The sequence below is a fragment of the Podarcis cretensis genome (assembly GCF_951804945.1).
Source record: "Podarcis cretensis genome assembly, chromosome: 8".
In the NCBI taxonomy this organism is placed as follows: Eukaryota; Metazoa; Chordata; class Lepidosauria; order Squamata; family Lacertidae; genus Podarcis; species Podarcis cretensis.
In genome coordinates this window covers 9892498-9915854 of record NC_137177.1, presented here as the reverse complement: position 1 = coordinate 9915854, position 23357 = coordinate 9892498, and the positions used below count along the sequence as shown (strand labels likewise).

The window sequence follows — 23357 nt, the reverse complement described above, 5'->3', positions numbered from 1 at the left end:
GTTCTTAACCCGAGGTACTATTTCTGGCTTAACCTGAAACTGTTCTTAACCTGAGTTATCACTTTAGCTAATGGGGCCTCCTGCTGCCGCCATGCTGCTGCCACACGATTTCTGTTCTCATTCTGAAGCAAAGTTCTTAACCCGAGGTACTATTTCTGGCTTAGCAGAGTCTGTAACCTGAAGCGTCTGTAACTCGAGGTACCACTGTATTAGGTCCATAAACTACCATATAGCATACAGTCATACCTCTTGTTACGTTCGGTTCAGGTTACATCTTTTCAGGTTGCATCCCGCGGCGACCCGGAGGTAACAGAATGGGTCCCTTCTGGGTTCGCTGCTTGCGCAAGCGCAGACGCTCAAAATGATGTCACGCGCATGCACAGAAGCAGCAAATTGCAACCCACGCATGTGCAGGCACAGGTTGTGTTCTGCTCATGTTGCAAATGGGGCTCCGATCCTGTTCGCAACCAGAGGTACCACTGTATATTCAACACAAAAAACAGTGACAATTTGTTGTTGACAAAGGACAGCTGGACATACAAAGGGCCCCATTACCAGTAGCTTAGAGCCTCATCAAACCTAAATCTGGCCCTGCATCTAGCCCAGCATCCTGTTTTCACTGCGGCTGAGTTGCCTGCATGGGAAACCAGCAAGCACAACAAGAGCCCTCTTCCCCTCCAGCGGCTTCCTGCAACTGTGGTGCTTTGTTGTTGTTTAGTCGTGTCCGACTCTTCATGACCCCAGAGCACGCCAGGCACTCCTGTCTTCTACTGCCTCCCGCAGTTTGGTCAAACTCATGTTCGTAGCTTCAAAAACACTGTCCAACCATCTCGTCCTCTGTCGTCCCCTTCTCCTTGTGCCCTCCATTCTTCCCAACTCCAGGGTTATTTCCAGGGTCTTCTCTTCTCATGAGGCGGCCAAAGTATCAGAGCCTCTGTTCCACATTTGCAAGAACTCTGATCGCTTAGCGTGGCAGCCCCTGCCCTTTGGAACTCCCTGCCTATTGAGATCCAGAAGGCGCCTTCACCGCACTCCTTTTGGTGCCTGCTAAAAGCATTCCTGTTTAGGCAATGCGACCCAGATGCTTAGGGACGTGGGTGGCGCTGTGGGTTAAACAACAGAGCCTAGAACTTGCCGATCAGAAAGTTGGCGGTTTGAATCCCCGCAACAGGGTGAGCTCCCATTGCTCGGTCCCTGCTCCTGCCAACCTAGCAGTTCAAAAGCATGTCAAAGTTCAAGTAGATAAATAGGTACCGCTCCGGCGGGAAGGTAAATGGCGTTTCCGTGCGCTGCGCAGAAGCGGCTTAGTCATGCTGGCCACATGACCTGGAAGCTGTATAAAGCGAGATGAGCGCCACAATCCCACAGTCGGCCACAACTGGACCTAATGGTCAGGGGTCCCTTTACCTTTACCCTTTACCTTGAATCATAGACTTTTTAAGAGCTGGAAGGGACCCCAATGGTCATCTCGCCCAAACCCCTGCAATGCAGGCATCTCAACTAAAGCACCCATGCAAACTCTGCTTAAAAACCTCCAACGGAGGAGTGTCCACAGCTTCCAGAGACCATGCCACTGTCGAACAGCTCTTAATGTCAGAAAGTAAGTCGACGAGGTCATTTTAATCCGTGTTAGCATGTTAACTTTGGCGTGTTTTAAAGTACAGTTGTAGATTTTTGGTTTCTTTGTAATTCGCTTTGAGGGTGACTGTGCGTTTACGATGAAGCGGTGTATAAATTCTATGAAATCAAGTAAGTATGTAATGAATGATGCTTTACAGGGTTAAAGAAAAGGGAAAATGACGTAAAAAAGTATAAAGATAGAAGTAATCTACATTAGACACAACAATTTAGAAAGAGTAAATGTTTTGAGGTCTTAGAACAAAGGAAGTCAATATGTGTATATGTATGTAATGACTAGATTAGAATGAAGATGTGGTTTTATTTGTAGATGCTTTTTGTTTTCTTTTTTGTGTGTTCTGTTTTTATTTCTTGTTTGTACAGTATTATTTTGGATTCAATGTTTGTAAGTTTTGTAATTTTTGTTGTAACTCTGCACTGAAAATTAAAAAAATAATAATAAAGAAATTAAGTAAGTGCGTCTTTTGGCCCAACCGTTGAGCTCTTCCCCTTCTCCGCCCCGCCCTTTAGAGCTCCCCGCACTTCGCTAGCGCTGAGGGAAACGCGCTCTGCACCAGCCGAGCGGCCCCTTTTATAGCCTCTCCTCAGCTCAAAACTTTTCGACGGTTGGGCTCGCGAAGGGAGGAAATGAGAAGACGGCGAGGCGGAGGCGAGAGGGGATTGGCTGAGAGAAGAGGACGGCACGCGCTAGCCTCTAGCCGCCAGTGCGCATGCTCTACGTGTTGCTTTTTTTAAAAAAAACCCAAACATAAAGCGAAGCGCTGCTGCGGCACGTGATCCGTCGGTGTCACGTGACCAGCTCAAAGGTGGAGACGCTTCTTCCTGATCGAAAGGTTGAGTTTGGAATTTTTTTGAAGCCGGGTATGCCGTACGTAAGGCAGGAGGAGCAGTATTAATAATAGCAGCAGCTGCATATATATATCTATATAGACAGAGAGTAGCTGCAGTTTTGTGTGCATTTACTTCAGGATAAAGCTCAGTGGCGCTTACTTCCGAGTAGGCATCCGTTGGGTCAGGCTGTGAGAGAGAAAAGGGAGGGGAGGGCAGGGGAGAAGAGGATGGGGGGTATTGCGGCTGGTTCTGCAAGGGGCTCACCTTTGCTTGAGCTGCGTTGGCAACGCATCCAGTTCAAAGACTCCTGCATTTTATGGGGCTGGGCTAGATGACCCTTGGGTTCCTTTACAACTATACAGTTCTCTGATTCTATGAAGTGGGATGTATGTATGTGTGTGTTGACGTTTCCTATCTTGATTTAGCACCTGAAGTACACACTGAGCAGCCACACAGGTAGCCTGGCCACAGTCTTTCTCGCTATTTCAGTGGTACCTCGCAAGACGAATGCCTCGTAAGACGAAAAACTCGCAAGATGAAAGAGTTTTTCGTTTTTTGAGTTGCTTCGCAAGACGGATTTCCCTATGAGCTTGCTTCGCAAGAAAACGTCTTGCAAGTTTGTTTCCTTTGTCTTGCAAGTTTGTTTCCTTTTTCTTGAAACCGTGCATTCAGGGGGTGCAGTTGTGACTTGACTTCGAGGAGCAACTCATAGCACGCGGTGTGGTAGCCTTTTTTGAGGTTTTTGAAGACTGGTGATTTTTGAAGCTTTTCCAAAATCCGTGCTTCGCAAGACGAAAAAACTCACAGAACGAATTAATTTCGTCTTGCGAGGTACCACTGTATTATTATTACTAATATTATTTCATCAGTAGCTTTATCATGCCCAAGACAACCCAGAGCAACTTAAAACTATTTAAGTGAGACGTATGGTATCTCACCGCTGCGGTGAGATGCATTTCCATTTATGTTACAGTAGGCTTTTATAAGCAAACAGTTTAATAGATTTAAATTAGCAAATGCTACATAAATCTTGTTTGTGGTGGTGTGTTAAAAGTAACAACCCTGGGGTAACCCGTGTGAGAGGATTGGGTAATGGTATGCTATCGGGCTGCTGGCATTGTGAGTGTGGAGGAAGTTTCTGGGCGAACTTCCAGGAGCCATATTTCCACGGTGGGCAGAGTGAAAGTGAGAGGCATAAACAGAGTTTGAGGACACCTTCCAGCCGGACAAAAGGAAGATGCGAAGCTGTGATGTGAGAGGCTTGGAGGGGCACATTAGCCTCCCAAGTCTGAGGTTTCCTCACCTCTGTCTCCAACTGTGATTAGACAGCTGTTCCTGAGAAGATGACAGAGGGGATGATGGAGGGAGCCACCCCTCTTATGTTCTCTCATCTGTCAGTACATAGATGGAACTGGTCTCTGGATCTGTCACTACATAGATGGAACTGGTCTCTGGACATGGTCAAAGGCCTGGAAACGATGCCTTATGAGGAACGACTAAGGGAGCTGGGCATGTTTAGCCTGGAGAAGAGGAGGTTAAGGGGTGATATGATAGCCATGTTCAAATATATAAAAGGATGTCACATAGAGGAAGGAGAAAGGTTGTTTTCTGCTGCTCCAGAGAAGCGGACACGGAGCAATGGTTCCAAACTACAAGAAAGAAGATTCCACCTAAACATTAGGAAGAACTTCCTGACAGTAAGAGCTGTTCGGCAGTGGAATTTGCTGCCAAGGAGTGTGGTGGAGTCTCCTTCTTTGGAGGTCTTTAAGCAGAGGCTTGACAACCATATGTCAGGAGTGCTCTGATGGTGTTTCCTGCTTGGCAGGGGGTTGGACTCGATGGCCCCAGTGGTCTCTTCCAACTCTATGATTCTATGATTCGTGGAGCAGTTCCCTCAATTTTTTATAGCCCCCCCTCAACCTCCCACATCAACAGCACTGTCTGTACATCCTATTCTTAATTACTGCTCCATAATTTTTTATAGCCCCCCCCCTCAACCTCCCACATCAACAGCACTGTCTGTACATCCTATTCTTAATTACTGCTCCATAATAGGATATAAACAATTGGGGTTATCCTGGCAGGTTTAGCTCCGTCACAAATTCTCAAAATTGAAGTTGCTTTTGTTTCTTTAGGTAATGCAAAAATGACTACCCGGAGGTACAAAACTGTTGTTCAGGGAGAAGCCTCAGAGACTGATTCAGAGGAAGAGGTTTATCTGTCCTCCGTACCCCAGGCTTCATGTCCCAACCTTTCCGGCGTAAAAATTGCTGGGGAGGCCTCTGAAACAGATGAGGAGGAAGATGCAAGCCCCTGTAGGCCAAAAGCAGAGCCTAAATTGATCAGCACAGACCTGCCGCCACTGATTGTTTTCAGGAATGAGGATCTGGGGTCCCCCACAGCGGTTGAAGAGAAGCCTGCCCTTCGTATCAGACATCGCGGCCGCTACAGCACTTTGCTACAGCAGAAGCTGATCGAGAGCAATGCCCGCTTGTACTACGATGTCAGCAGTACCGTTAAGCAAGTGTACCAGACTGCTATCAAGGAGATTGGGGCCATAACTGGACAGCTCAGTAACTCCCAAAACGGCATCATCAGTGCATCACACAACATCCGGCTTGTCCTGGAGGACTTGCGTGCTGTTGCAGAAAAGATCGACATCATCACCAGCTGCAACCTGCTGCCTGATATCCAGATAGAGCTACCTCCAGTAAACACCTAGCTGGTTCTAGAACAATAGCTAGCCAATTAACTGCTTTTTGCAGGCAGTTAAAGGTGTTGAGAGAGAGAGACTGCTCCAACCCTGGCCATAAGGTGCAATAAGAAACTGGAATAGAAGCTTTTGACTCAAAACTTTTCATGCCTAGTGTTTCAATCACACTTGTGTATCCTGTAATAATCTTGCCTAAATAGTCCAGCATGGTAGAGTCAAAGAAAATTAAACTGCTCTTGATAAATCTTTTGCTGTGCTTCAAGGTATATTGAATTTTTAAAGCTAATGCTTACCATATTTATACTCGCACCAGCACCCTAAAAGCTTCCATTTCATGTAAAGAAAAACCTAGTCGATGTCTGTCCACACATACCTCTGTTCATTTGTGACATGTGAATAGTCTGAGAAAGAGAGGGAAAGCCTGCCCACCTACAGACATATTTAATGTAGGTGATTAAGCAAGTGACTAGTACAGGGTGAGTCCTTTAAAAGAGGCCCTGCGGATACAGAGTACACATGTTCCATGGGGCCTCTTTTAAAAGACAAGCTTGTGATCCATGATGATGGTGGTGGAACAGGACTGGTTTGAAATTAGTTGTGTCTTTATAATAAAACACAATCCTCTGAATACAGAAGGCTGAGTATTTGTGGAATTCAGTGAGAGAGTTGTGTTAATTGTGTGAGCTTGTTTCGTTACTTCATACTTTTGCAGGTGGTTATGGAGTCTGCTCAGACAAAAATAGCACAACTATATGGAATATCATTGAATGCTGCAGTTTCAAGTATCATTCCATCTTTATCTTTATTGGCATTTATTTTTCATCAAGGAGGCATCTGAGCATAATTTACATAACTGTAAAGTATGATTAAGGGTACAAGGGAAGAAGTAAATGATTATCTGAATTTGAGACAAAGAAATTCTATCTGCTGTCCAGTTAGTAAAATATCCATTCAACGTCTTTATTCAACACCTGTATATTTGCATCAGTACCAGAAAAAGGGTTTTAACAGATTTCGCAAGCATGGCTTCCCTACCCACAGGTATCCCACAAGGTTACCACATTTTTTTCTGCAAGTGATCCTTTCAGACTATAATTCCCAGGGTTCCTTGTAGGGAAGCCATAATAGTAAACATTAGCCTTGCAGGTCAGGTATGCCTGACATGGGTTTGAAGCAACGCTGATCCACAGGGGGGAAAGGCACTACAGAAACGTATTTGCTTTTCTCTTTCAAGATGGCTTATTTAAAATGTTGTGTAAGAAGAACAGAGACTCGTCAGTACTGCACACAGGAGAGGGTCACATCCCCAGCTATTTCCAAGTGGTCCACCTGTCCTGAAGGGATTCGATGGGTATAATTGAATATCACAATTCCATTCACAGTCACCTGATAGTTATTCTTTAGGTTGGTGATCTCCATCTAGTGGTAGAAAGTAAGAAATGTTTTATTCTGAGTTTTCAAACCATACTAATCCGCACACAACAAGAGGCATGGAGCAGGTTTTATCCATTATATCAGTTTTATTTGGGTTGCCATACTATTGTTGAGGGGTTTTGTTTTTTTGCAGAGTCACTTCTGACATGGGTTGCTATACATCTGGATTTTCACAGACATCGCAGTGATTTCTGCCCAGACACTGTTTCTAACTGCCAAATCCCGGCAATGGGAAATTATGGACGTATGGCAACCCTAATTTTATACCAGTTTAATGATTTCCTAAAATGAAGCAGTTTGTTCAGAGTGCCAAGAATCCTGTCAGATATATAGCACTACTTTATAAAAGTATAGCGCTCTGGTCCCAAGCAAAGTCCAGCCCTTTAGTCCCAGTTAGGCTAATCTGGGGAGGGGGCAATCTCTCCCTTCTTAGCTGCTTAAAAGGCATTGTTTGAGACAGAATGCTGGAATTGATGGTCTGATGTGGAAAGGCAAGTATAACCCAGTAAAATGGCTGTAGGAATATAAACACTGCTTTCCTTGATCAGGCCAAAGGTACACATGGTCCTTCTTCATGTGTTTTCACCTGCACATGAAGAGCAGGAGGAAGTGGCCAGTTCCTCTCTGCTATAAAAGGGCAGGGGGCAAGGGAAGGGTCTTTCCAAGATCAGCTGTTGAAACTAATAGCTGCCCCAGAATGTCAGAAGCTTCTGTGTAACCGTTTCAACCTAAGTTGGTATTGTTGATGAGGTGTGCCATCTGACAAGGATCTGAAATGTAAACCAGTGCAAATGCTCATTCCCCAAAGGTATTTCTTACGTGGAAGGCCTGGCCAGGGGAGAAAGGCATGGCAGGCAAGTGCCTCTCCTCAGAGCCCCAACTGCCGTGGATGAAGGTGTTCCGGACTATTGCTCCCTCCTTCAGTCGGGGGTTAATATGCAGGGCGATGTTGCCGCTCATTGTGTTTTTCAGGTTCACATGGAATCTGGGAGGAAGGAGGCGACAATGCATATTCCTGGGGTCTCCAAAACGATACAACACGACTTTTAACTCAGCATAGATCTTAAGAGAACCAAGTCTTTCTGATCCTTTGCCAATTTAATGTAGCTACTGAGTGGAAGCAATACAGAAGTTTCCCCACTTATGCAAGACTGCATATATGCGCAATGCTGGGATATAGATAAATAAATTTAAAGGGCAAAAAGAGCCTAAGAAGGGCAGGAAAAACTGCAAAAATGACATGAAAAGAGCAGGAAAATGGCTAGCGATCCAGGAGCCTTTGCACAGACCTTTGAGGGCTGTGGAGAGTTGGGAGTTTGAGAAAGGAGGTTTGGAGGGAGCAATTGTGATGGAGTTTGGCAGATTCTTGGCGGAGTTTGGTTTTTTAGATGGTTGTTCCCCACTATATACAATTTCACGCATACCTGGAAATGTAACCCCTGCCTACAAGAACTTATAAAACGGGTGGGTGAGGTGGGTGGAATAAATAACTTCTTCACAGCTTTGCAAATAAATCTACTAAAGTTACATGGCCACTGAAAATTTTTACTAGCCTGGCTGCTCCCAGTATAAATATCTAATGCTATCATCCTCTGTACACTTAACTTGGAGTGGGCTGCATTGAACTCACTGGGATTTAGTTCTGAGTAAATATGCATAGGATCTGTTTAGTTGCATGTGGCCAGAAAGAAAAACTTATTTTGATCATTTTTGTTCTTGCCATAGCCTTGAGGACTCTCCATTATTTGCCACAAGTGACTGGGTAAGTGACTATTTAGAACCTGCTGTTTCTTCAAGAAATACGCAAAACAAATGGGTATTTGAGAGTACTTACCTGATAGACATTCTTCTTGAGCCTGCCTCTCTCTGCTTCTTGCTCTACAGCCATCTTAAATAATTCACTCTTGCATCTGTTTGGCCTAAACTTCTTGATCTGGCTTTTATTTCACTCATGGCTCATCCAGACTACCTTTTATCCTACATTTCTAGGCAAAAGGTCTGGGATTTAAAGCTTTGTGTCCAAGCAGGTTTTCTTTTTTGTCCCGGTGGCTTCCCTAGGGAAACCTGCGCTGATTACGGCAATCAGGTTTTCTGCAGGTTTTTATTTGCCCTGATTCAGCAGTAAAATGCAGATTTTCCCAGGGGAAGCACTGAGATGAAAAAAACCCCAACCAACATCACTCTGACACACAGCTTTAAATCCCAGAAATGTGCCTGAAAAGTGCAATGTAACAGAAAGTCTGGATAAGCCCATGATCTTTTTAGACCTGAGTCTGCCCTGGATCAGATTTGTATTACCACACTGGTACCATCCCTTTCCTCCAATATACAGTGGAACCTCGGGTTACGTACCGTCCTCCTTATGAATGCTTCAGGTAATGAGCTCCACTAACCCGGAAGCAGATGCCCCTAGTTCCAAACTTTGCCCCGGGGTGCAAGTGGAAGTCACGCGCCCACGGTGTGGCAGCAGCGGGAGGCCCCATTAGCGAAAGCGCGTCTCATGTTAGGAATGGTTGCGGCTTAAGAACGGACCTCCAGAACGAATTAAGTTCGTAACCGGAGATACCACTGTACTCAGGGTGGCATCTTTGAAGATTACTTTTCCTTACCCTCACAATAACCCTATGAGTCTCTGGCTCAACCTCATCCAGTGAGCTTCATGGCTGAACAAGGATTTGAACTCTCCAGCCGAACCACAGCGCTCACCACACTGCCTCTCATTATTGTCCTCATTTGCAGAAAAGCAAACCTGCACCTAGGAGCCGCAGGTTGACCTAGAAGCTCAGCTTCTGCTGAATGTGTGAATGTTATGAAATCAGCCACCCTTCATGACACTTGCATGTCGTTCCCAAACAACGTCATTGCCAATCGAGAAAGAAAATTACTCTGAAAGAAATAAATATTTTGGAAAAACCACACACAGCAAAGGTAAACGTAGTAAGGAGGCAGCAAAATAAGATTCAAATGTGATAGGGAAGCGAATTAGATTGGTTGTATCTCTGGAACCTGCAGACATAATTTGACAGATACCGTATATATTCGAGTATAAGCCAACCCAAATATAAGCCGAAGCACCTCATTTTACCACAGAAAACTGGGAAAACTTACTGACTCGAGTATAAGCTGGTTCACCACACCACAAACCTCTTGGTGGGCCGGAGTGCATGTGCACGCGTGCGCATTAGCACACGGCAAAGGGGGCTTCTCTCCCCCCCAGCCCCTCTCGTACCCCTGCCTACCTAGGGTGCTGCCAAGAGGCAGAGGCTGGTGGCGGCAGCGGCGGAGTAAGAACAAGCAGCCCAAAAGGGCTGCTTTCGGACTGCTCGTTCCTCTGCCGCCACCGCCAAAGGCAGAGGAGGAGGAAAGAGCAGCCTGAAAGTGACCCTCACTCGAGTATAAGCTGAGGGGGGCTTTTTCAGCATAAAAAATGTGCTGAAAAAGTCGGCTTATACACAAGTATATACGGTACTTTCTGATTGGCTTCAACTTCATATGATAATTGAATGTAGGAAGTTGGTGTACAATATTGTCCCCTCTGCTAACGCACCTGTTTGCGTGAAAAGGCACATTCCCCACAATTGTAATCTTGCGGAACTGAGTGAAATTCCCCAGGATGGCAATGTGGAATGGGACAGCCTGGAAAAATAATAATAATAATAATAATAATAATAATAATAATAATAATAATAATTTATTATTTATATCCCGCCCATCTGGCTGGGCCTTCCCAGCCACTCTGGGCGGCTTCCATAAAAACCAAAAATACAGTAAAATCACACATTAAAAACTTCCCTGAACAGGGCTGCCTTAAGATGTCTTCTGAATGTCAGGTAGTTATTTTTCTCTTTGACATCTGCTGGAAGGGCGTTCCACAGGGCGGGCGACACTACCGAGAAGGCCCTCTGCCTGGTTCCCTGTAGCTTTGCTTCTCGCAATGAGGGAACCGCCAGAAGGCCCTCGGCGCTGGACCTCAGCGTCCGGGCAGAATGATGGGGGTGGAGACGCTCCTTCAGGTATACTGGACCGAGGCCGTTTAGGGCTTTAAAGGTCAGCACCAACACTTTGAATTGTGCTCGGAAACATACTGGGAGCCAATGTAGGTCTTTCAAGACCGGTGTTATATGGTCTCGGCGGCCGCTCCCAGTCACCAGTCTAGCTGCCGCATTCTAACAACAGGGATTCAGTCCTTCATCAAGAGAAGCAAGAAGACAAAGCAGAACTAAGACTCCCAGAAGCTGAAGCCACCCAGGAAGCTGAAGAATGTCCCTCCATTCAGAAGTCAGCACAGGTGGATCTTGATCTATTATCAGAGGCTGAAATTGGGTAGGCTGGTTGCAACCAAAGGACACAATTTACAAGTCAGCTGTAATCACTCTTCCTTAGCCCTAAAATGCAAATACATCTTGAGCTCCTAGAACCTTCCCACACTGTATCTCTACCCTCCAGCCCCTATTGAAGCAGGGAAAAGCAAGGTACGGTTTAGTGCCTCTGATTATGAGGCGCCTCTAAACACCAAAAAACGGACTAGTTTCTTAGTTTTTAGTTGCATCCTTGCCTTTGTGCCAATATACAGTGGTGCCCCGCAAGACGAATGCCTCGCAAGACGGAAAACCCGCTAGACGAAAGGGTTTTCCGTTTTGGAGGGGCTTCGCAAAACGAATTTCCTATGGGCTTGCTTCGCAAGACGAAAATGTCTTGCGAGTTCCTGCGGGTTTTTTTTCCTTCCCCCCCCCCCTTTTTCTAAGCCGCTAAGCTGCTTATCCGCTTATCTGCTAAGCCGATAAGCCGCTAAAAGCTGCTAGACCGCTAATAGCGCTAATCCGCTAAGCCGTCAATGGGCTTGCTTCGCAAGACGAAAAAACCGCTAGACGAAGAGAATCGCGGAACGGATTCTTTTCGTCTTGCAAGGCACCACTGTATATGCAAATATCAAACGTCATTATTTCTATTTTCCTTGTCTTTTCTGAAAGAATATACACATCTTCTTGGTAGTGCTATGGGATCTCTTTAAATTGTCATAGCTTATGTCTTAAGGGGAGAAGCTGCTGGCACGCAGAGCAAATCTCTTGATTATATTTGCAGCTTGGTTGCCTCTTGAACTTGCTTACTGAGCCTTTTCTTTCATTGTGCCCTGCCCAGACCCTCTTTGACTCCTGTCTGCTTTGCTGCCTCTTAACACTCAGCTTTCCCTAATCTAACTATGCAACCTATGTCTAGACTTGGCTTGATGCTTGTACAAGATCAGACCAATCAGTCTTGACTAAGCGTCCTGTCTCCCAAGAGTGGACAAATTCGGGAGAAAAATGCCACAAGAACACTTCATATAGCCAAAAGGAGCTGCATCCGTTGTGTGGGTGTGTTGTAAATTATATTTGGGGCCTACAGACTGCCAGTTTACCATCTTTAATCTATGTCAAAAACGAGCAGAAATTTCTAAATTTATCTGTGATGGAGAACCAAGAGGCATAGAAAACAGAACACCAATATACTCACAGGATTGGACAAAGTTATTCCACTGTTACCCTGAGAAAAGATGAAGAAACAGAGAAAAAGTGAAAGGCCTTGCAATAATAATACTGTATTGCAGAACCGAAAAGCATAAAAATTCAGTCTAGACCAAACCCCTGCAGTCCTGCCTTATCTAAACTAGGTAGACTACAATATTGCCCCAGATTTTAACCCACACACCTGGGCTGTCTTCTTCTTCCTTGTCTGCAAAAAATGAAAAGAAAAACAATCATTTAATTTACATAGAACTATTGTTTGTATTAATTTTTTTGTTTCAGGGAACACTTGTTGAACACAGTGAATAGGTGGAATAATCAAATGTCTCCAGAGTTGTCCACTAACTAGAGAGAATGTTTCACGGACTATTCTTGCCAGTGCTTTTTTTCTAAAAAAAATGTTTATTTCCCTACTCATACTGAAATACTGCCCCTTAGTGAGGCCAAACTTAGATTCAAAAAATGTTTAGGGGTATGTGTACCCCTGTGTCCCCCCAGAAAAAAAGCCCTGAGTCTTGCTTTTTGATTAGTCAGTTTAAGTAAATCCCCGCCTTAATATAATTTTAAATGTTTTCTTTGCAAGGGCCCTGCATGAAATATCAGAATCTATACTAAGAAAGAAAGAAAGGAAAAAGCATCACTCTGGAATCTATGAATACTCCAGCTTCTTCTCATTTAACATCTAACCCTAATTCTTAACCCAATTCTTCTCCTAATCCTCACTTCCTCTCTGCAATCCTGACTTGCCAGTGGGTGGATCTATACGTAGCTCAGTGGGAGGGAACAAAACTCTTCCACAGTCTCATTATTTTGCAGGTAGCATTGAAAACGCATACAAGAAAATTTAGGTTTGCACAATCAAAGTGGATTAAAGCACGTGGATTAAACGGCGTTTCCGTGCGCTGCTCTGGTTCGCCAGAAGCAGCTTAGTCATGCTGGCCACATGACCCGGAAGCTGTACACCGGCTCCCTCGGCCAGTAAAGCGAGATGAGCGCCGCAACCCCAGAGTCGTCCGTGACTGGACCTAACGGTCAGGGTTCCCTTTACCTTTACCATGTGCTTGGTTTGTTTTTCTGTTCTTTTTCTAATATTTCCCTACAACTGTTTTTCAGATTGTATATACATTGATTTTAAAAAATGGAAGAAGAAGAAGAAAGTCCCACAGATTTCAACAGGGCTTATTCCCAGCCAGGTAACTGAGTATAGGATCGCAACCTGTGGAACCTTCTGCCTGGAAAGCATGTATCTTTCTCATGGAGCTATGCCCTGCTTCCACTGAGCTCTAGGCTCAGTGCCAATCTATTTGCCAACAGGATTCTGTTGTTGTATGACAAACACAACAAGTCACCATTTGTGAGTGGATCAGGGTGTCTGGTTGTGCCTTATGCCTCCCATCCTTTAGCCCAGTAGTTTATAGGATCTGTGAAGTTTCCACAAAGCTACTCACAGAAAAAGATGGCTGCACAAAGTTCGGCTGAGCAAACATACCACCAACCTGGAAAAAAAGAGATATATCATTAAGAGAGCATTAACTTTGGCACTGATAGAAGGATATTTAGCGTTTTGACTCTGTTAGCTCTGGGATGCAGTTTCAGCATTATTATTATGATTGTTGTTATTATTATTATTATTGCAGGCAGAGGTCACTTTAGTGTTGCTAACGCAGAGGCGCACTCTGTTGGTATGTTTAACCTTGAGGACTGAGGGGGCGGGGGTATGGTAACACTGCTCAAATATCTGGAAACCGTCACAAAGAAGAGGGGAAAGACTCATTTGCTCCTGGGAATGAACTAGATCTTAAGTTACAGAAGGGTAGACTTCAGTTGAACGTTAGAATAAATTTTTAATGGTCAGAGTGGTTTGACAAAGTGGTCTGCCTGTTCACTGTGCATCTGGACACCTCTTAAGATATCGTAGCAAAATTTTGCATTATGGTTCTTGAGATCAAGACACAGGGCTTTGTCTGTTTGGATATAGCTAGATGTCATCTTGAGCCTTTCAAGACTGAACTGATTTAAACCACTGCTTTCAAAACTGAACTGATTTTTTTTTTTAGTTTCTGAGAATTTCCGAGCCACACAGGGTATGAGACCACTGGTTACATATATGGGGTCATAGGGCTCGCGCTTATTGGAGGTCTGCAAGTTGACGTTAGATAGCCTTGTTCTAGGAATGCCTTAGTGCTGAACAGCGGAGAAGGTTGGCCCAGATGATCTGCACAACAGGTGTGGGGAACCTTTGGTCCTCCAGATGTTGCTGAACTATAACTTCCATAATTTCTGGCCACATTTGCTTGGGAGTTTGTAGTTCAGGAATATTGGGGGGGGGCAAAGGTTCCCCCCTCTGAGTCTACAAGGCTACTCTAACAGTGATTCTGTGATTGGCTTCCAAATTTCAATCAGGATTCTCAGCTATTTCCCCCCAGTGCACCATGTGCTCAACAGTCATGTGGCTAGGTCTTCAGTGGGTGACCTTGAATAAGTCACTTATTTCTCCGTTCCAACCTGGAAAATGACAAAACTAGTGGCCTACCTTGCAAGGAGTTATGAAGGTGAATGTAGTACAGTGGTACCTCTAGTTACAAATGCCTCAGATTACAAACTCCGCTAAATAGGAAGATTTGCCTCAAGTTGAGAACTTTGCCCCAGGATGAGAACAGAAATCATGTGCCGACGGTGCAGTGGCAGCAAGAGGCCCCATTAGCGAAAGCCCGCCTCTAGTTAAGAACAGTTTCAGGTTAAGAACGGTCCTCCAAAATGAATTAAGTTCGTAACTAGAGGTACAGTGGTGCCTCGCAAGACGAAAAGAATCTGTTCCGCGAGTCTCTTCGTCTTGCGGTTTTTTCGTCTTGCGAAGCAACCCTATTAGCGGCTTAGCGGATTAGCGCTATTAGCGGCTATTAGCAGCTTAGCGGCTTAGCGGATTAGAAAAAGGGAGAAAAAAGCGAAAAAAATCGCAAGACTCGCAAGACGTTTTCGTCTTGCGAAGCAAGCCCATAGGGAAATTCGTCTTGCAAAGCGCCTCAAAAACGGAAAACCCTTTCGTCTAGCGGGCTTTTCGTCTTGCGAGGCATTAGTCTTGTGGGGCACCACTGTACCACTGTAAAGCACTTTGTACACTGAAACTGCTACATAAATAACCAGTACTAATCAATCCCCACCAGCCCCCCCCCCCGCCCACTGGATTTGCAAAGCAAAGAGATGCAAACAAACTAAGGGCTTCTACTTACTGTGGTGGCTGTCACAACATTGTAAGCAGGAGGGGTGTATGGGGGTGGAGGCTGAAACACAATAAAAATACGTTTGGAAATAAGAACTATTTTTTAAAACAACAACAACAACAACAACTTGCCCTTTTGGCACTGTCTCTTTTCCCAATTTGATCCAAAAGCCATCAACTGCCACCTTAAAGTGATACATCCATTCGTAAATATATGAATGAGTAAATAACATTATTGGCTTCCAAAGCAAAAAAAAATAAATTCTTTTTTATTTGTTTGCTTCCGAAGCAAGTTTGCATTTCTCATGCCCTCTTAAGATTAAGTATGAGCACACAAAGCCACTTTGTACTAAGTCAGATCACTTATGCAGCTTGGCCCATTCTGCTTACTCCAACTGGCAGCATCTTGGATAACAGGGCCATGAGACTTCTGGTAGAGTCCTCAGAGATGCCTCTCACAGTTCTCTTACCTGATATGCTGTATTTGAAAATTTGAAACATAGCATTATTGGTGGTGGCACCTTATTTATGGAATGCCTTCTCTGAGAGGTCTGCCTGCTGCCCACTTTCTTGTACACATATCAGGCAAAGGCTAATCAAGAAGAATCTTAACCCTGCTGATCACCTTGTGATATAAAGCAAAATCTTCTGTTTCAAATATTTGTGTTTCAATATGGGGTACTGTGAAATCAATTTCAAGAACTGGCAAAGACGCACAGCAAGTACGTTTCAAAAAAAGTAACTTACAGAACAATCCTAATGGGACACAGGGTGTGTGTGTGGAATTCTGTCAAATTCTGCCAAGGTCCCAAAAGCTTATGCCAGGCAATGCAACTGAAGGTTTATTTGGGGTCACAAGGAGGCTTGGGATCCTGTACACCCACAGCCTCCTCTGACAGAGGCTTGGCATGCCCCCAACACAGTTCATTGTTGGTCTTGCCACCGCTGGTGCAGCAATGGCAGAGCACAGCAACGATGGCACCTAAGTTTTCTGCCACCATGAGGAAGAAGAGTCTGTCTGCAAACCACCTTCTCTGGCATAGAGGGAGGTCTGCAGCATCCCTCCCCAGGATTGTTCCCCAAGAAGGGTAAGTTGTTCATACAAATTCACTGCATCTTGTTTCTAGTGTTCAAGCTCGCATGAGAACTGCAACCACAAATGTTTTGTCTCTTCCGACTCCATACCTCACCAGTTGCCAGCACCTCATTTTAAAATTAGACTGACACATTTCTAAGTGTTCCCCTTTGATTTGCAAATGGCTGCTACCCACATTACAAGGTACCGTATTTTTCGCTCTGTAAGACGCACCAGACCACAAAGACGCACCTAGTTTTATAGGGGGAAAACAAGAAAAAAAATATTCTGAATCTCAGAAGCCAGAACAGCAAGAGGGATCACTGTGCAGTGAAAGCAGCAATCCCTCTTGCTGTTCTGGCTTCTGGGATAGCTGCACAGCCTGCATTCGCTCCATAAGACGCACACACATTTCCCCTTACTTTTTAGAAGGGAAAAAGTGAGTCTTATAGAGCAAAAAATACAGTACATGATCCACCATGGCAAGCTGAAATTGGAGGAGGTGTAAGAGGTGAAACTGTGTAACTCACATTAGTGCCAGCAAAGCTGATGCAGTTCAAAGAGACATCTCCATTGATCTGCAATGTCTGGACCTCATGGAAAGGAAGGCGGTGTCTGTACTCCAGGAAGTGGTTGCCATTGACGGATACCTAGAATAATGGAAAGAGGAGGTGAGATTAGTTCTTGGGAAACAAGAGGCAGAATTTGTGCTTTGTGGGCTCCTAATCCGAGGGTGGAACTTGGAGGGACAACCTAGTTAAGGTGTTGGAGTCAGTGAGTTGAACTAGATTATAATCAGAGTAGACTCATTGAAATTGATGGAACTAAACTGACTATCATGTCCATTAATTTCAGTTGTCTACTCTGTATAGAACTACAGTTGGATGTAAGTAACTCTTAGCATTTACCGTATTTTTTGCACCATAACACTCACTTTTTTCCTCCTAGAAAGTAAGGGGAAATGTCTGAGCGTGTTATGGAGGGAATGCCTACGGGTGGCATGCCTATGGATTTTCCTCCTCTAAAAACTACGTGCGTGTTATGGTCGGGTGCGTGTTATAGAGCGAAAAATACGGTAACTTTATTGCTATGAGTTTGGAGGAGGTTGAGGAACTGGTTAGGCGAGTCCCTTTGAGAAGAGGCAAGATTTTGTGACATTTTGCCAAATCTCACCGGAACCCACCGATGCTGCCGCCACTTCATGGGCAACCCAGGTAAAGGAGGAGGAAGAGGTGTAGCATGGCAGGGCAGCACATTCCCATTTCACCTCTGGTGACACAATGTGACACACTGCCCCTGCCCTCCCCACTATGATGAGATGGATTATATTTCCATTCAAATCATAGCAAAATGGCAGGTGCAAACGTTAATGCAAATCTGTGTCTCCTTTTTTGGTGGTGCACACATGGCCCCCCTCCTCTTATGGTTTCAGTATTGAATAATAGAAACATTTAGAAAATTCACTGTCAAGTTTATTTCTTAAAGGTTGTTTGAATAAAATTATTATAAGCATAAATACACCCCCGTACATGATTATACAGACTACAGCAATCTCCATAATGCCTTGGATTGATTGATGTCCTATGTTTGTTTGGGTTCTCTCCTGGCCTAGCTGCTTAAAGCTGAATGACAGCCCATAAGGAGACAGTTTGGTTCATTGTACTGGACGTCTCATATGATCTGTGGCAGTCTACCTTCTTCTTGGATTAGAATTCCACCCTTGTTCTACTTCACCCACTAGGTGGTAGCAGCTATCAAACAAACGGGACTTGTGAGGAAGCCCATTCAGCAGAACTCACATATGAAGCATTTCTTCTGTATTTTCAGAAGCCTGGCCCTCCTGAAATGGAAGGCTGTGCCCACACTTGTACAAGCGCCACACCCTTCAGCATGAAAGTATGCACTGAACCCCCTAAACACTTCACTTGCCAGCTACACGCTTACTGTGGTTAGGGATGGGCAAATAAAGCCATTCAAGTTTCTGCAGGTTTCTAATTCTTCCAGTCCTAAGTTCATTTCTCCACAATTTGCATATCGGTCTGTTCATTTCTGTTTTAATTCCTCATGAGAATTCATTGCAACATCGGGCCAGCTTGCACAGCTCTTATACAGCCTTTATATATTTCTTCTTCACTATCATCATCCCCTGCCAAAACGTTCTTGTCAGCCGAGCTGCATCTCTAACGGGAATGTGGCGGGAGGGGAAGGAATGGGGAATCATATCTCTTATAGAATCATATAACTGTAGAGTTGGAGGGGACCCCAAGGGTCATCTACTCCAGCCCCCTGCAAAGCAAGAATTGCAACACGAGGCTCCCCATCCAATATGAAACCATACCCTGCTTAGCTTTGCAAATGTGCTAGCAGCTCTATTGCTGCACCGCTATGGGGCCAATCTTCTGCCGGCCTAAACAAAAAGCCAAGTCGGAGTCCATGCTGGAGATAAATCTTGCACTTGCAAATTATCAAGTCCTTCCCCTGCAAGACACGAAGGTAGACAGCGAGCTGGAGCAGCTTCTCCAGCTTCCTCACCTGATAGCAGTGGCTCTTGACGTTGATGATCATCTCAAAATAAATATTTGGCTGGAAAGGCATGTTGTAGGCCCGCTCCTCAGTTCCCCAGCGGCCGCCTTGCTGAGTGTTGCACACGACGACTCGGCCTTCGTCGAAACGGGGGTTGAAGTGGAAGGCGATGTTGCCGTTGCCGCACACTAGATTGACCGAGAATCTGAAATATGAGGGGATGGTTGGGCTGAAGCTCAGTGGGAAGAGATGGGCAGGTGGGCTGGTGGACCATGACCACACCTGCAGGGAATGAACTGGAGAGATGAAATGGAGGGGAGAGTAGGGGAAAGGGGTGATTCGGAGAGAGCAGGAGCCATGAAGGTGCATAAAGGATTGTGTTGTTTAATGAGCTTTAGGCTGCGTACACACCTTCTCTTTAAAGCACAGTCCTCTCCCCCAAGAACACTGGGAACTGTAGTTTATCCCTCAAGGACCTAGAATTCCCAGCACCCATAACAAACTACAGTTCCCCGGAGGTTCTTTGAGGGCACTTTAAACGTATGGTGGACAAAAAAAAATTTTTTTTGAAGAGACTGGCAAAAAAATTGTATTCCTCAACTAGCATCATTGTCCATATTTGATAATCAAAATCCTGGTGTTCCTTACATTTTTAATGGTGGCGGCTCGACGGCTGATAAGTACAAGTAAAACTACTCTAGGACTAACATTTTCCAGGTGGTATGCAAACATTTGGCAAACTGATTTAGTTGAAAAGTTAATAGGAAGATTGAAGGCTATATATTTTTTTTAATGACTGACATAGTTTCATTTCATTTCATATGTTAACAGAGCTTAGTCACACGATAATTCCTCCATCAACCCATGGAGAGACTCTTTAAGTTAATCTACTGGACTTCACACAGAAGCACCATGCTTTTTAGGATAATGTTTGTTAATTGTATGTTCAGAAAGCCAGTCAATAAAAATATTTGCCAAAAAAAAAAACCAAAAGTATGCCACTTCAAGCCACCCCTACCATTCTGAGTGAATAACAATATATATAGCCACATGCAAAATAAATTACAGGGCTTTGTTTTAATAACTGTGCATATGTTGTGTGATTTGTCATGCTTGGGTGAGAAAAGTTCCATATTCAATATACCTGTTGAAGGTACAGGGACCCTGACCACTTTTACTCCTGCCCACCCTGGTTTGTTTGTTTGTTTGTTTGTTTGTTTGTTTGCTTGCTTGCTTGCTTGCTTGCTTGCTTGCTTGCTTGTTTGTTTGTTTGTTTGTTTGTTTGTTTGTTTGTTTGTGTGAAGTTCCTTTTGGCCTAGTGCAGACCCTCAACATGGCTCACAATATTAAAATAAAATAAGAATAAATTTTAAAATAGCCATTTAGGCTGGGATCCCCAAATAGCTACTTTTGACACACTTGAAGGGATGGGCAAGCTTAATGTGGTTTCTGCCTTTTTAATAGATCTTCTCCCCAAGCTGCCTCATGACATAAACCATTTCTGAGACTTCCTACAGTTTCAAAAGCGGCTCGTTGTGTGAAACGGTGCTATTCAAGAAACAAAGTCCTCTTTTGTACCAGGAACTAGTTTTCTGCTTCTTTAGATTAAAGTCATAAAACTTTGCTTAAAAAACAAACAAAAACCCAACAACAATATATAATGCTGCAGAACAAGCCTCTCAACAGCACCCTCAGGTCAGTATCTCCCTCACACAAGAAAGGCTTTTTTGAATGATTCTTCTTTTTAAAAAAACAAAAACAAAAAACATTACCATTTGCTTGAAAGCCAGTTGTGTGAGGTAAATTACCACAAAACACTTGAAGACCATTCTATGGTTGCTTATGGCAGCATCCCCACTCCCATTTACCACCAGTAATGGGCAAAGGTGTAGGTGGAGGAGCTGCCATATTGGCAGCCGTGGATTGTTCTTCAGGCGGTTTTCTGGTAATTTACCTCACATGTCTGTATAAGAACAGCACCCCATTACTAGGGGCTGGTTTTCAAGCAACTGGTAAATTGTTGCTTCTTTTAAAAATGAAATCCCTTACTATCAAAGGGATATAATTTCTCCACAGAAATTAGCGTCAAGTATCATGAGCTATGCTAGATACAGTGCCGGCACCAAACAAGGTGGTCTATGGGTATTTTGTTGTTGTTTTTTAAACAGTGTTTATTCAAATTTTAAAGATTACAAAGAGAAACAATAAAAAAAGAAAAATAGAAAAAGACATCAGAAATACAAACAAACAATTAAAAAACAACAACAGATCAAACCTTTACATAGCTTTCTTTCCTTTACTCATTTCCTTGACCTCCTCACACCTCCCTTTTTTGTATTCTAGTTCAGTTAGATGTTTCAGCAAATCCTTTCCAGCTTTGTTTTTATCCTAATAATTTATCTTAATATACTGTAATTCTCGTCTTACACCAATTAATAACAGTTACAGATAGGTAGCCGTGTTGGTCTGCCATAGTCAAAACAAGATAAAAAAATTCCTTCCAGTAGCACCTTAAAGACCAACTAAGTTAGTTCTTGGTATGAAGAAGTGTGCATGCACACGAAAGCTCATACCAAGAACTAACTTAGTTGGTCTTTAAGGTGCTACTGGAAGGAATTTTTTTTATTTTGTTTTGACCAATTAATAAATCAGTTATAACCTAATCCTTTATATCATTTCTGCTAAAACCACATTACTTCATTCCAACAACCTTCTAACATTCCTTAATTTTGCAATGTTTCTGTAAATAAACTTTAAATTTTTTCCAATCTTCTTCCACCGACTCTTCACCTTGGTCTCGGATTCTGCCAGTCATTTCCGCCAGTTCCATATAGTCCATCACTTTCATCTTAGGTGGTCTATGGGTATTTTGAAGTGTTCGCTGGAATGAGCCCTAAATCCTTAATCCTGCTGCTCTTCCAGCAGGTAGGATGCCCTTCTTTGCAGAAGACAGTCCTCTCTTTGAAGGGAGTTCTGGTCTAAACCCTGTTTAAAGGCCTTTTCAGTGATGGCTCCCCATTTGTGGAATGCTCTCCTCAGGGAGGCTCACCTGGTGCCATCATTACTTACTTATAGGCACCAGGCAAAAAAACATTTCTTATCACCAGACCTGTGGCTTTGAATTACCCGTGGCCTAAAACATTAGATTAGAAGAATGCTTTAGCCATGCCCTTTTAAAATACTAATGAGTTTTAGCTTTTTCTGTTTTGCTTTATGCTGGTTTTAATGTATGTGTTATCTATTTATTTTTGTAAGCTGTCTGGGTTGTGTGTGTGTGTGTGTGTGTGCGCGCGCGCTACTAATAAGTTTAATTAATTAATCAATGATAAAAAAACAGCCAGTAAGGAGACCTTGAGGCATCTAATCATAGCCTGCATTTTTATTAAGGCTTGATCAGGGCCTGTATTTTAAAATGAGCTTAAAGATTTTCAAATGTTCATGCCAGGCAGAAGAGCAGCTGCCTAAGAACCTTGGCAAGATGTTTATTCTCCTGGACAAGGGGGCCCCTGATTTATAGCAGAAAACAATTCTCAAAGTCAAAGGGAATTACAGGCTGACAGCCAAGGTTACACTGACCCTACATATTACAGAAGATATAAGAAGGCTGAGAAAACATAATTAAGAGTTGATAAATAGTAAAATAAAACCATGTGCCTCCCATTAAACTTGAGCCATATTTTCCTAAGGTTGAAAGGTCAAGAGCAGTGAAAAAGGCAACTGGCTTGGCTGGAGAAGAGCGGTTTTCTTTCTATCTTATTTTGAGGCTGGAAACTGTTCCTTCCTTTTTTACTTTGAAAAGGTTTATTCTTCTAAAAAGCTATCTATGTTATGTATTAAATATATTGGCTTAAATGTAATTATGCAAAGGAATTAGAAGCTAAGAAATGTTAAATCCTTATGCTAGATTCTTATTTCATATAGTTGGAAGAGATCACAGGGGCCATCAGCCACCAGCCCAGCCCCCCTGCCAAGCAGGAAACATCATTAGAGCACATATGGTTGTCAGGCCTTTGTTTAAAAGACCTTCAAGAGAAGGAGATCTTTCAATGATGATGTGAACTCAAGATCCTTGACATCTGTTTAAGATAAAAATTTAAGATTAAACCATCTGTTTTGGAGGGCAATAGGGCGAGGTGAGCTGGTAATTAAGGTTCCTTGTTGAGACACATGTAAGATATATTACTACTTATTTGTCATTTATAGATAGAAGAATATATAGCTTTTTGTTTCCCATAAAAGGACAAGAGGAAATGGGTGTATCTTTTGTGATTGGTTCTAGCAAACAGCCAATAGGAATTTCAACCAGGCTGATTGGACAGAGGCAGCCACAGGAGGAGCAAGGGGGCTGGATTAAGGAAATATAAGTGCTGGCCAGAATGGCAAGAGGCCAGGCCAGAGCTTGGTAACCATATACCACTG

At 43.6% G+C, this 23357-nt stretch overlaps 2 protein-coding genes and 1 long non-coding RNA gene across 6 annotated transcripts in view; 2 read left to right on the top strand and 1 right to left on the bottom strand.

Annotated features, from left to right (window-relative positions):
* Window positions 1-2365: 2365 nt before the first annotated feature.
* Window positions 2366-5431, top strand: BLOC1S3 (biogenesis of lysosomal organelles complex 1 subunit 3). 2 transcript variants are annotated; one of them, XM_079985797.1, is made up of 2 exons: window positions 2366-2471; window positions 4605-5431. In XM_079985797.1, exon 2 carries the CDS (start codon window positions 4616-4618, stop codon window positions 5189-5191), a length of 576 nt encoding a protein of 191 aa, XP_079841923.1. In that variant the 5' UTR covers window positions 2366-2471; window positions 4605-4615; the 3' UTR covers window positions 5192-5431. The 2 variants fall into 2 exon arrangements, with proteins under 2 accessions (XP_079841923.1, XP_079841924.1); XM_079985798.1 differs by lacking the exon at window positions 2366-2471 and adding an exon at window positions 2902-2925.
* A 539-nt stretch (window positions 5432-5970) lies between these two features.
* Window positions 5971-23357, bottom strand: part of LOC307221271 (galectin-4-like) — a 20093-nt gene continuing 2706 nt past the window's right edge. For 2 of the 3 annotated variants that reach the window (XM_079985695.1, XM_079985694.1), the window contains 9 exons: window positions 18948-19143; window positions 16946-17065; window positions 15351-15401; window positions 13569-13616; window positions 12305-12328; window positions 12110-12139; window positions 10164-10252; window positions 7436-7601; window positions 5971-6601 (listed from right to left, as the gene is read on the bottom strand). In XM_079985695.1, the coding sequence (XP_079841821.1) occupies window positions 6458-6601; window positions 7436-7601; window positions 10164-10252; window positions 12110-12139; window positions 12305-12328; window positions 13569-13616; window positions 15351-15401; window positions 16946-17065; window positions 18948-19143 (868 nt within the window). In that variant the 3' untranslated portion in view covers window positions 5971-6457. The remainder of the gene's footprint in view (window positions 6602-7435; window positions 7602-10163; window positions 10253-12109; window positions 12140-12304; window positions 12329-13568; window positions 13617-15350; window positions 15402-16945; window positions 17066-18947; window positions 19144-23357) is intronic. The other variant, XM_079985696.1, reaches the window with a different exon arrangement.
* On the top strand, window positions 10790-12139 carry LOC307221412. The gene is made up of 2 exons (XR_013841381.1): window positions 10790-11175; window positions 11525-12139. It is a non-coding gene; the product is annotated as an uncharacterized lncRNA (long non-coding RNA).

What these genes read in the sequence shown, in the direction of transcription:
- BLOC1S3 (XM_079985797.1), top strand. Translation starts at nt 4,616, where the DNA reads ATGACTACCCGGAGGTACAAAACTGTTGTTCAGGGAGAAGCCTCAGAG.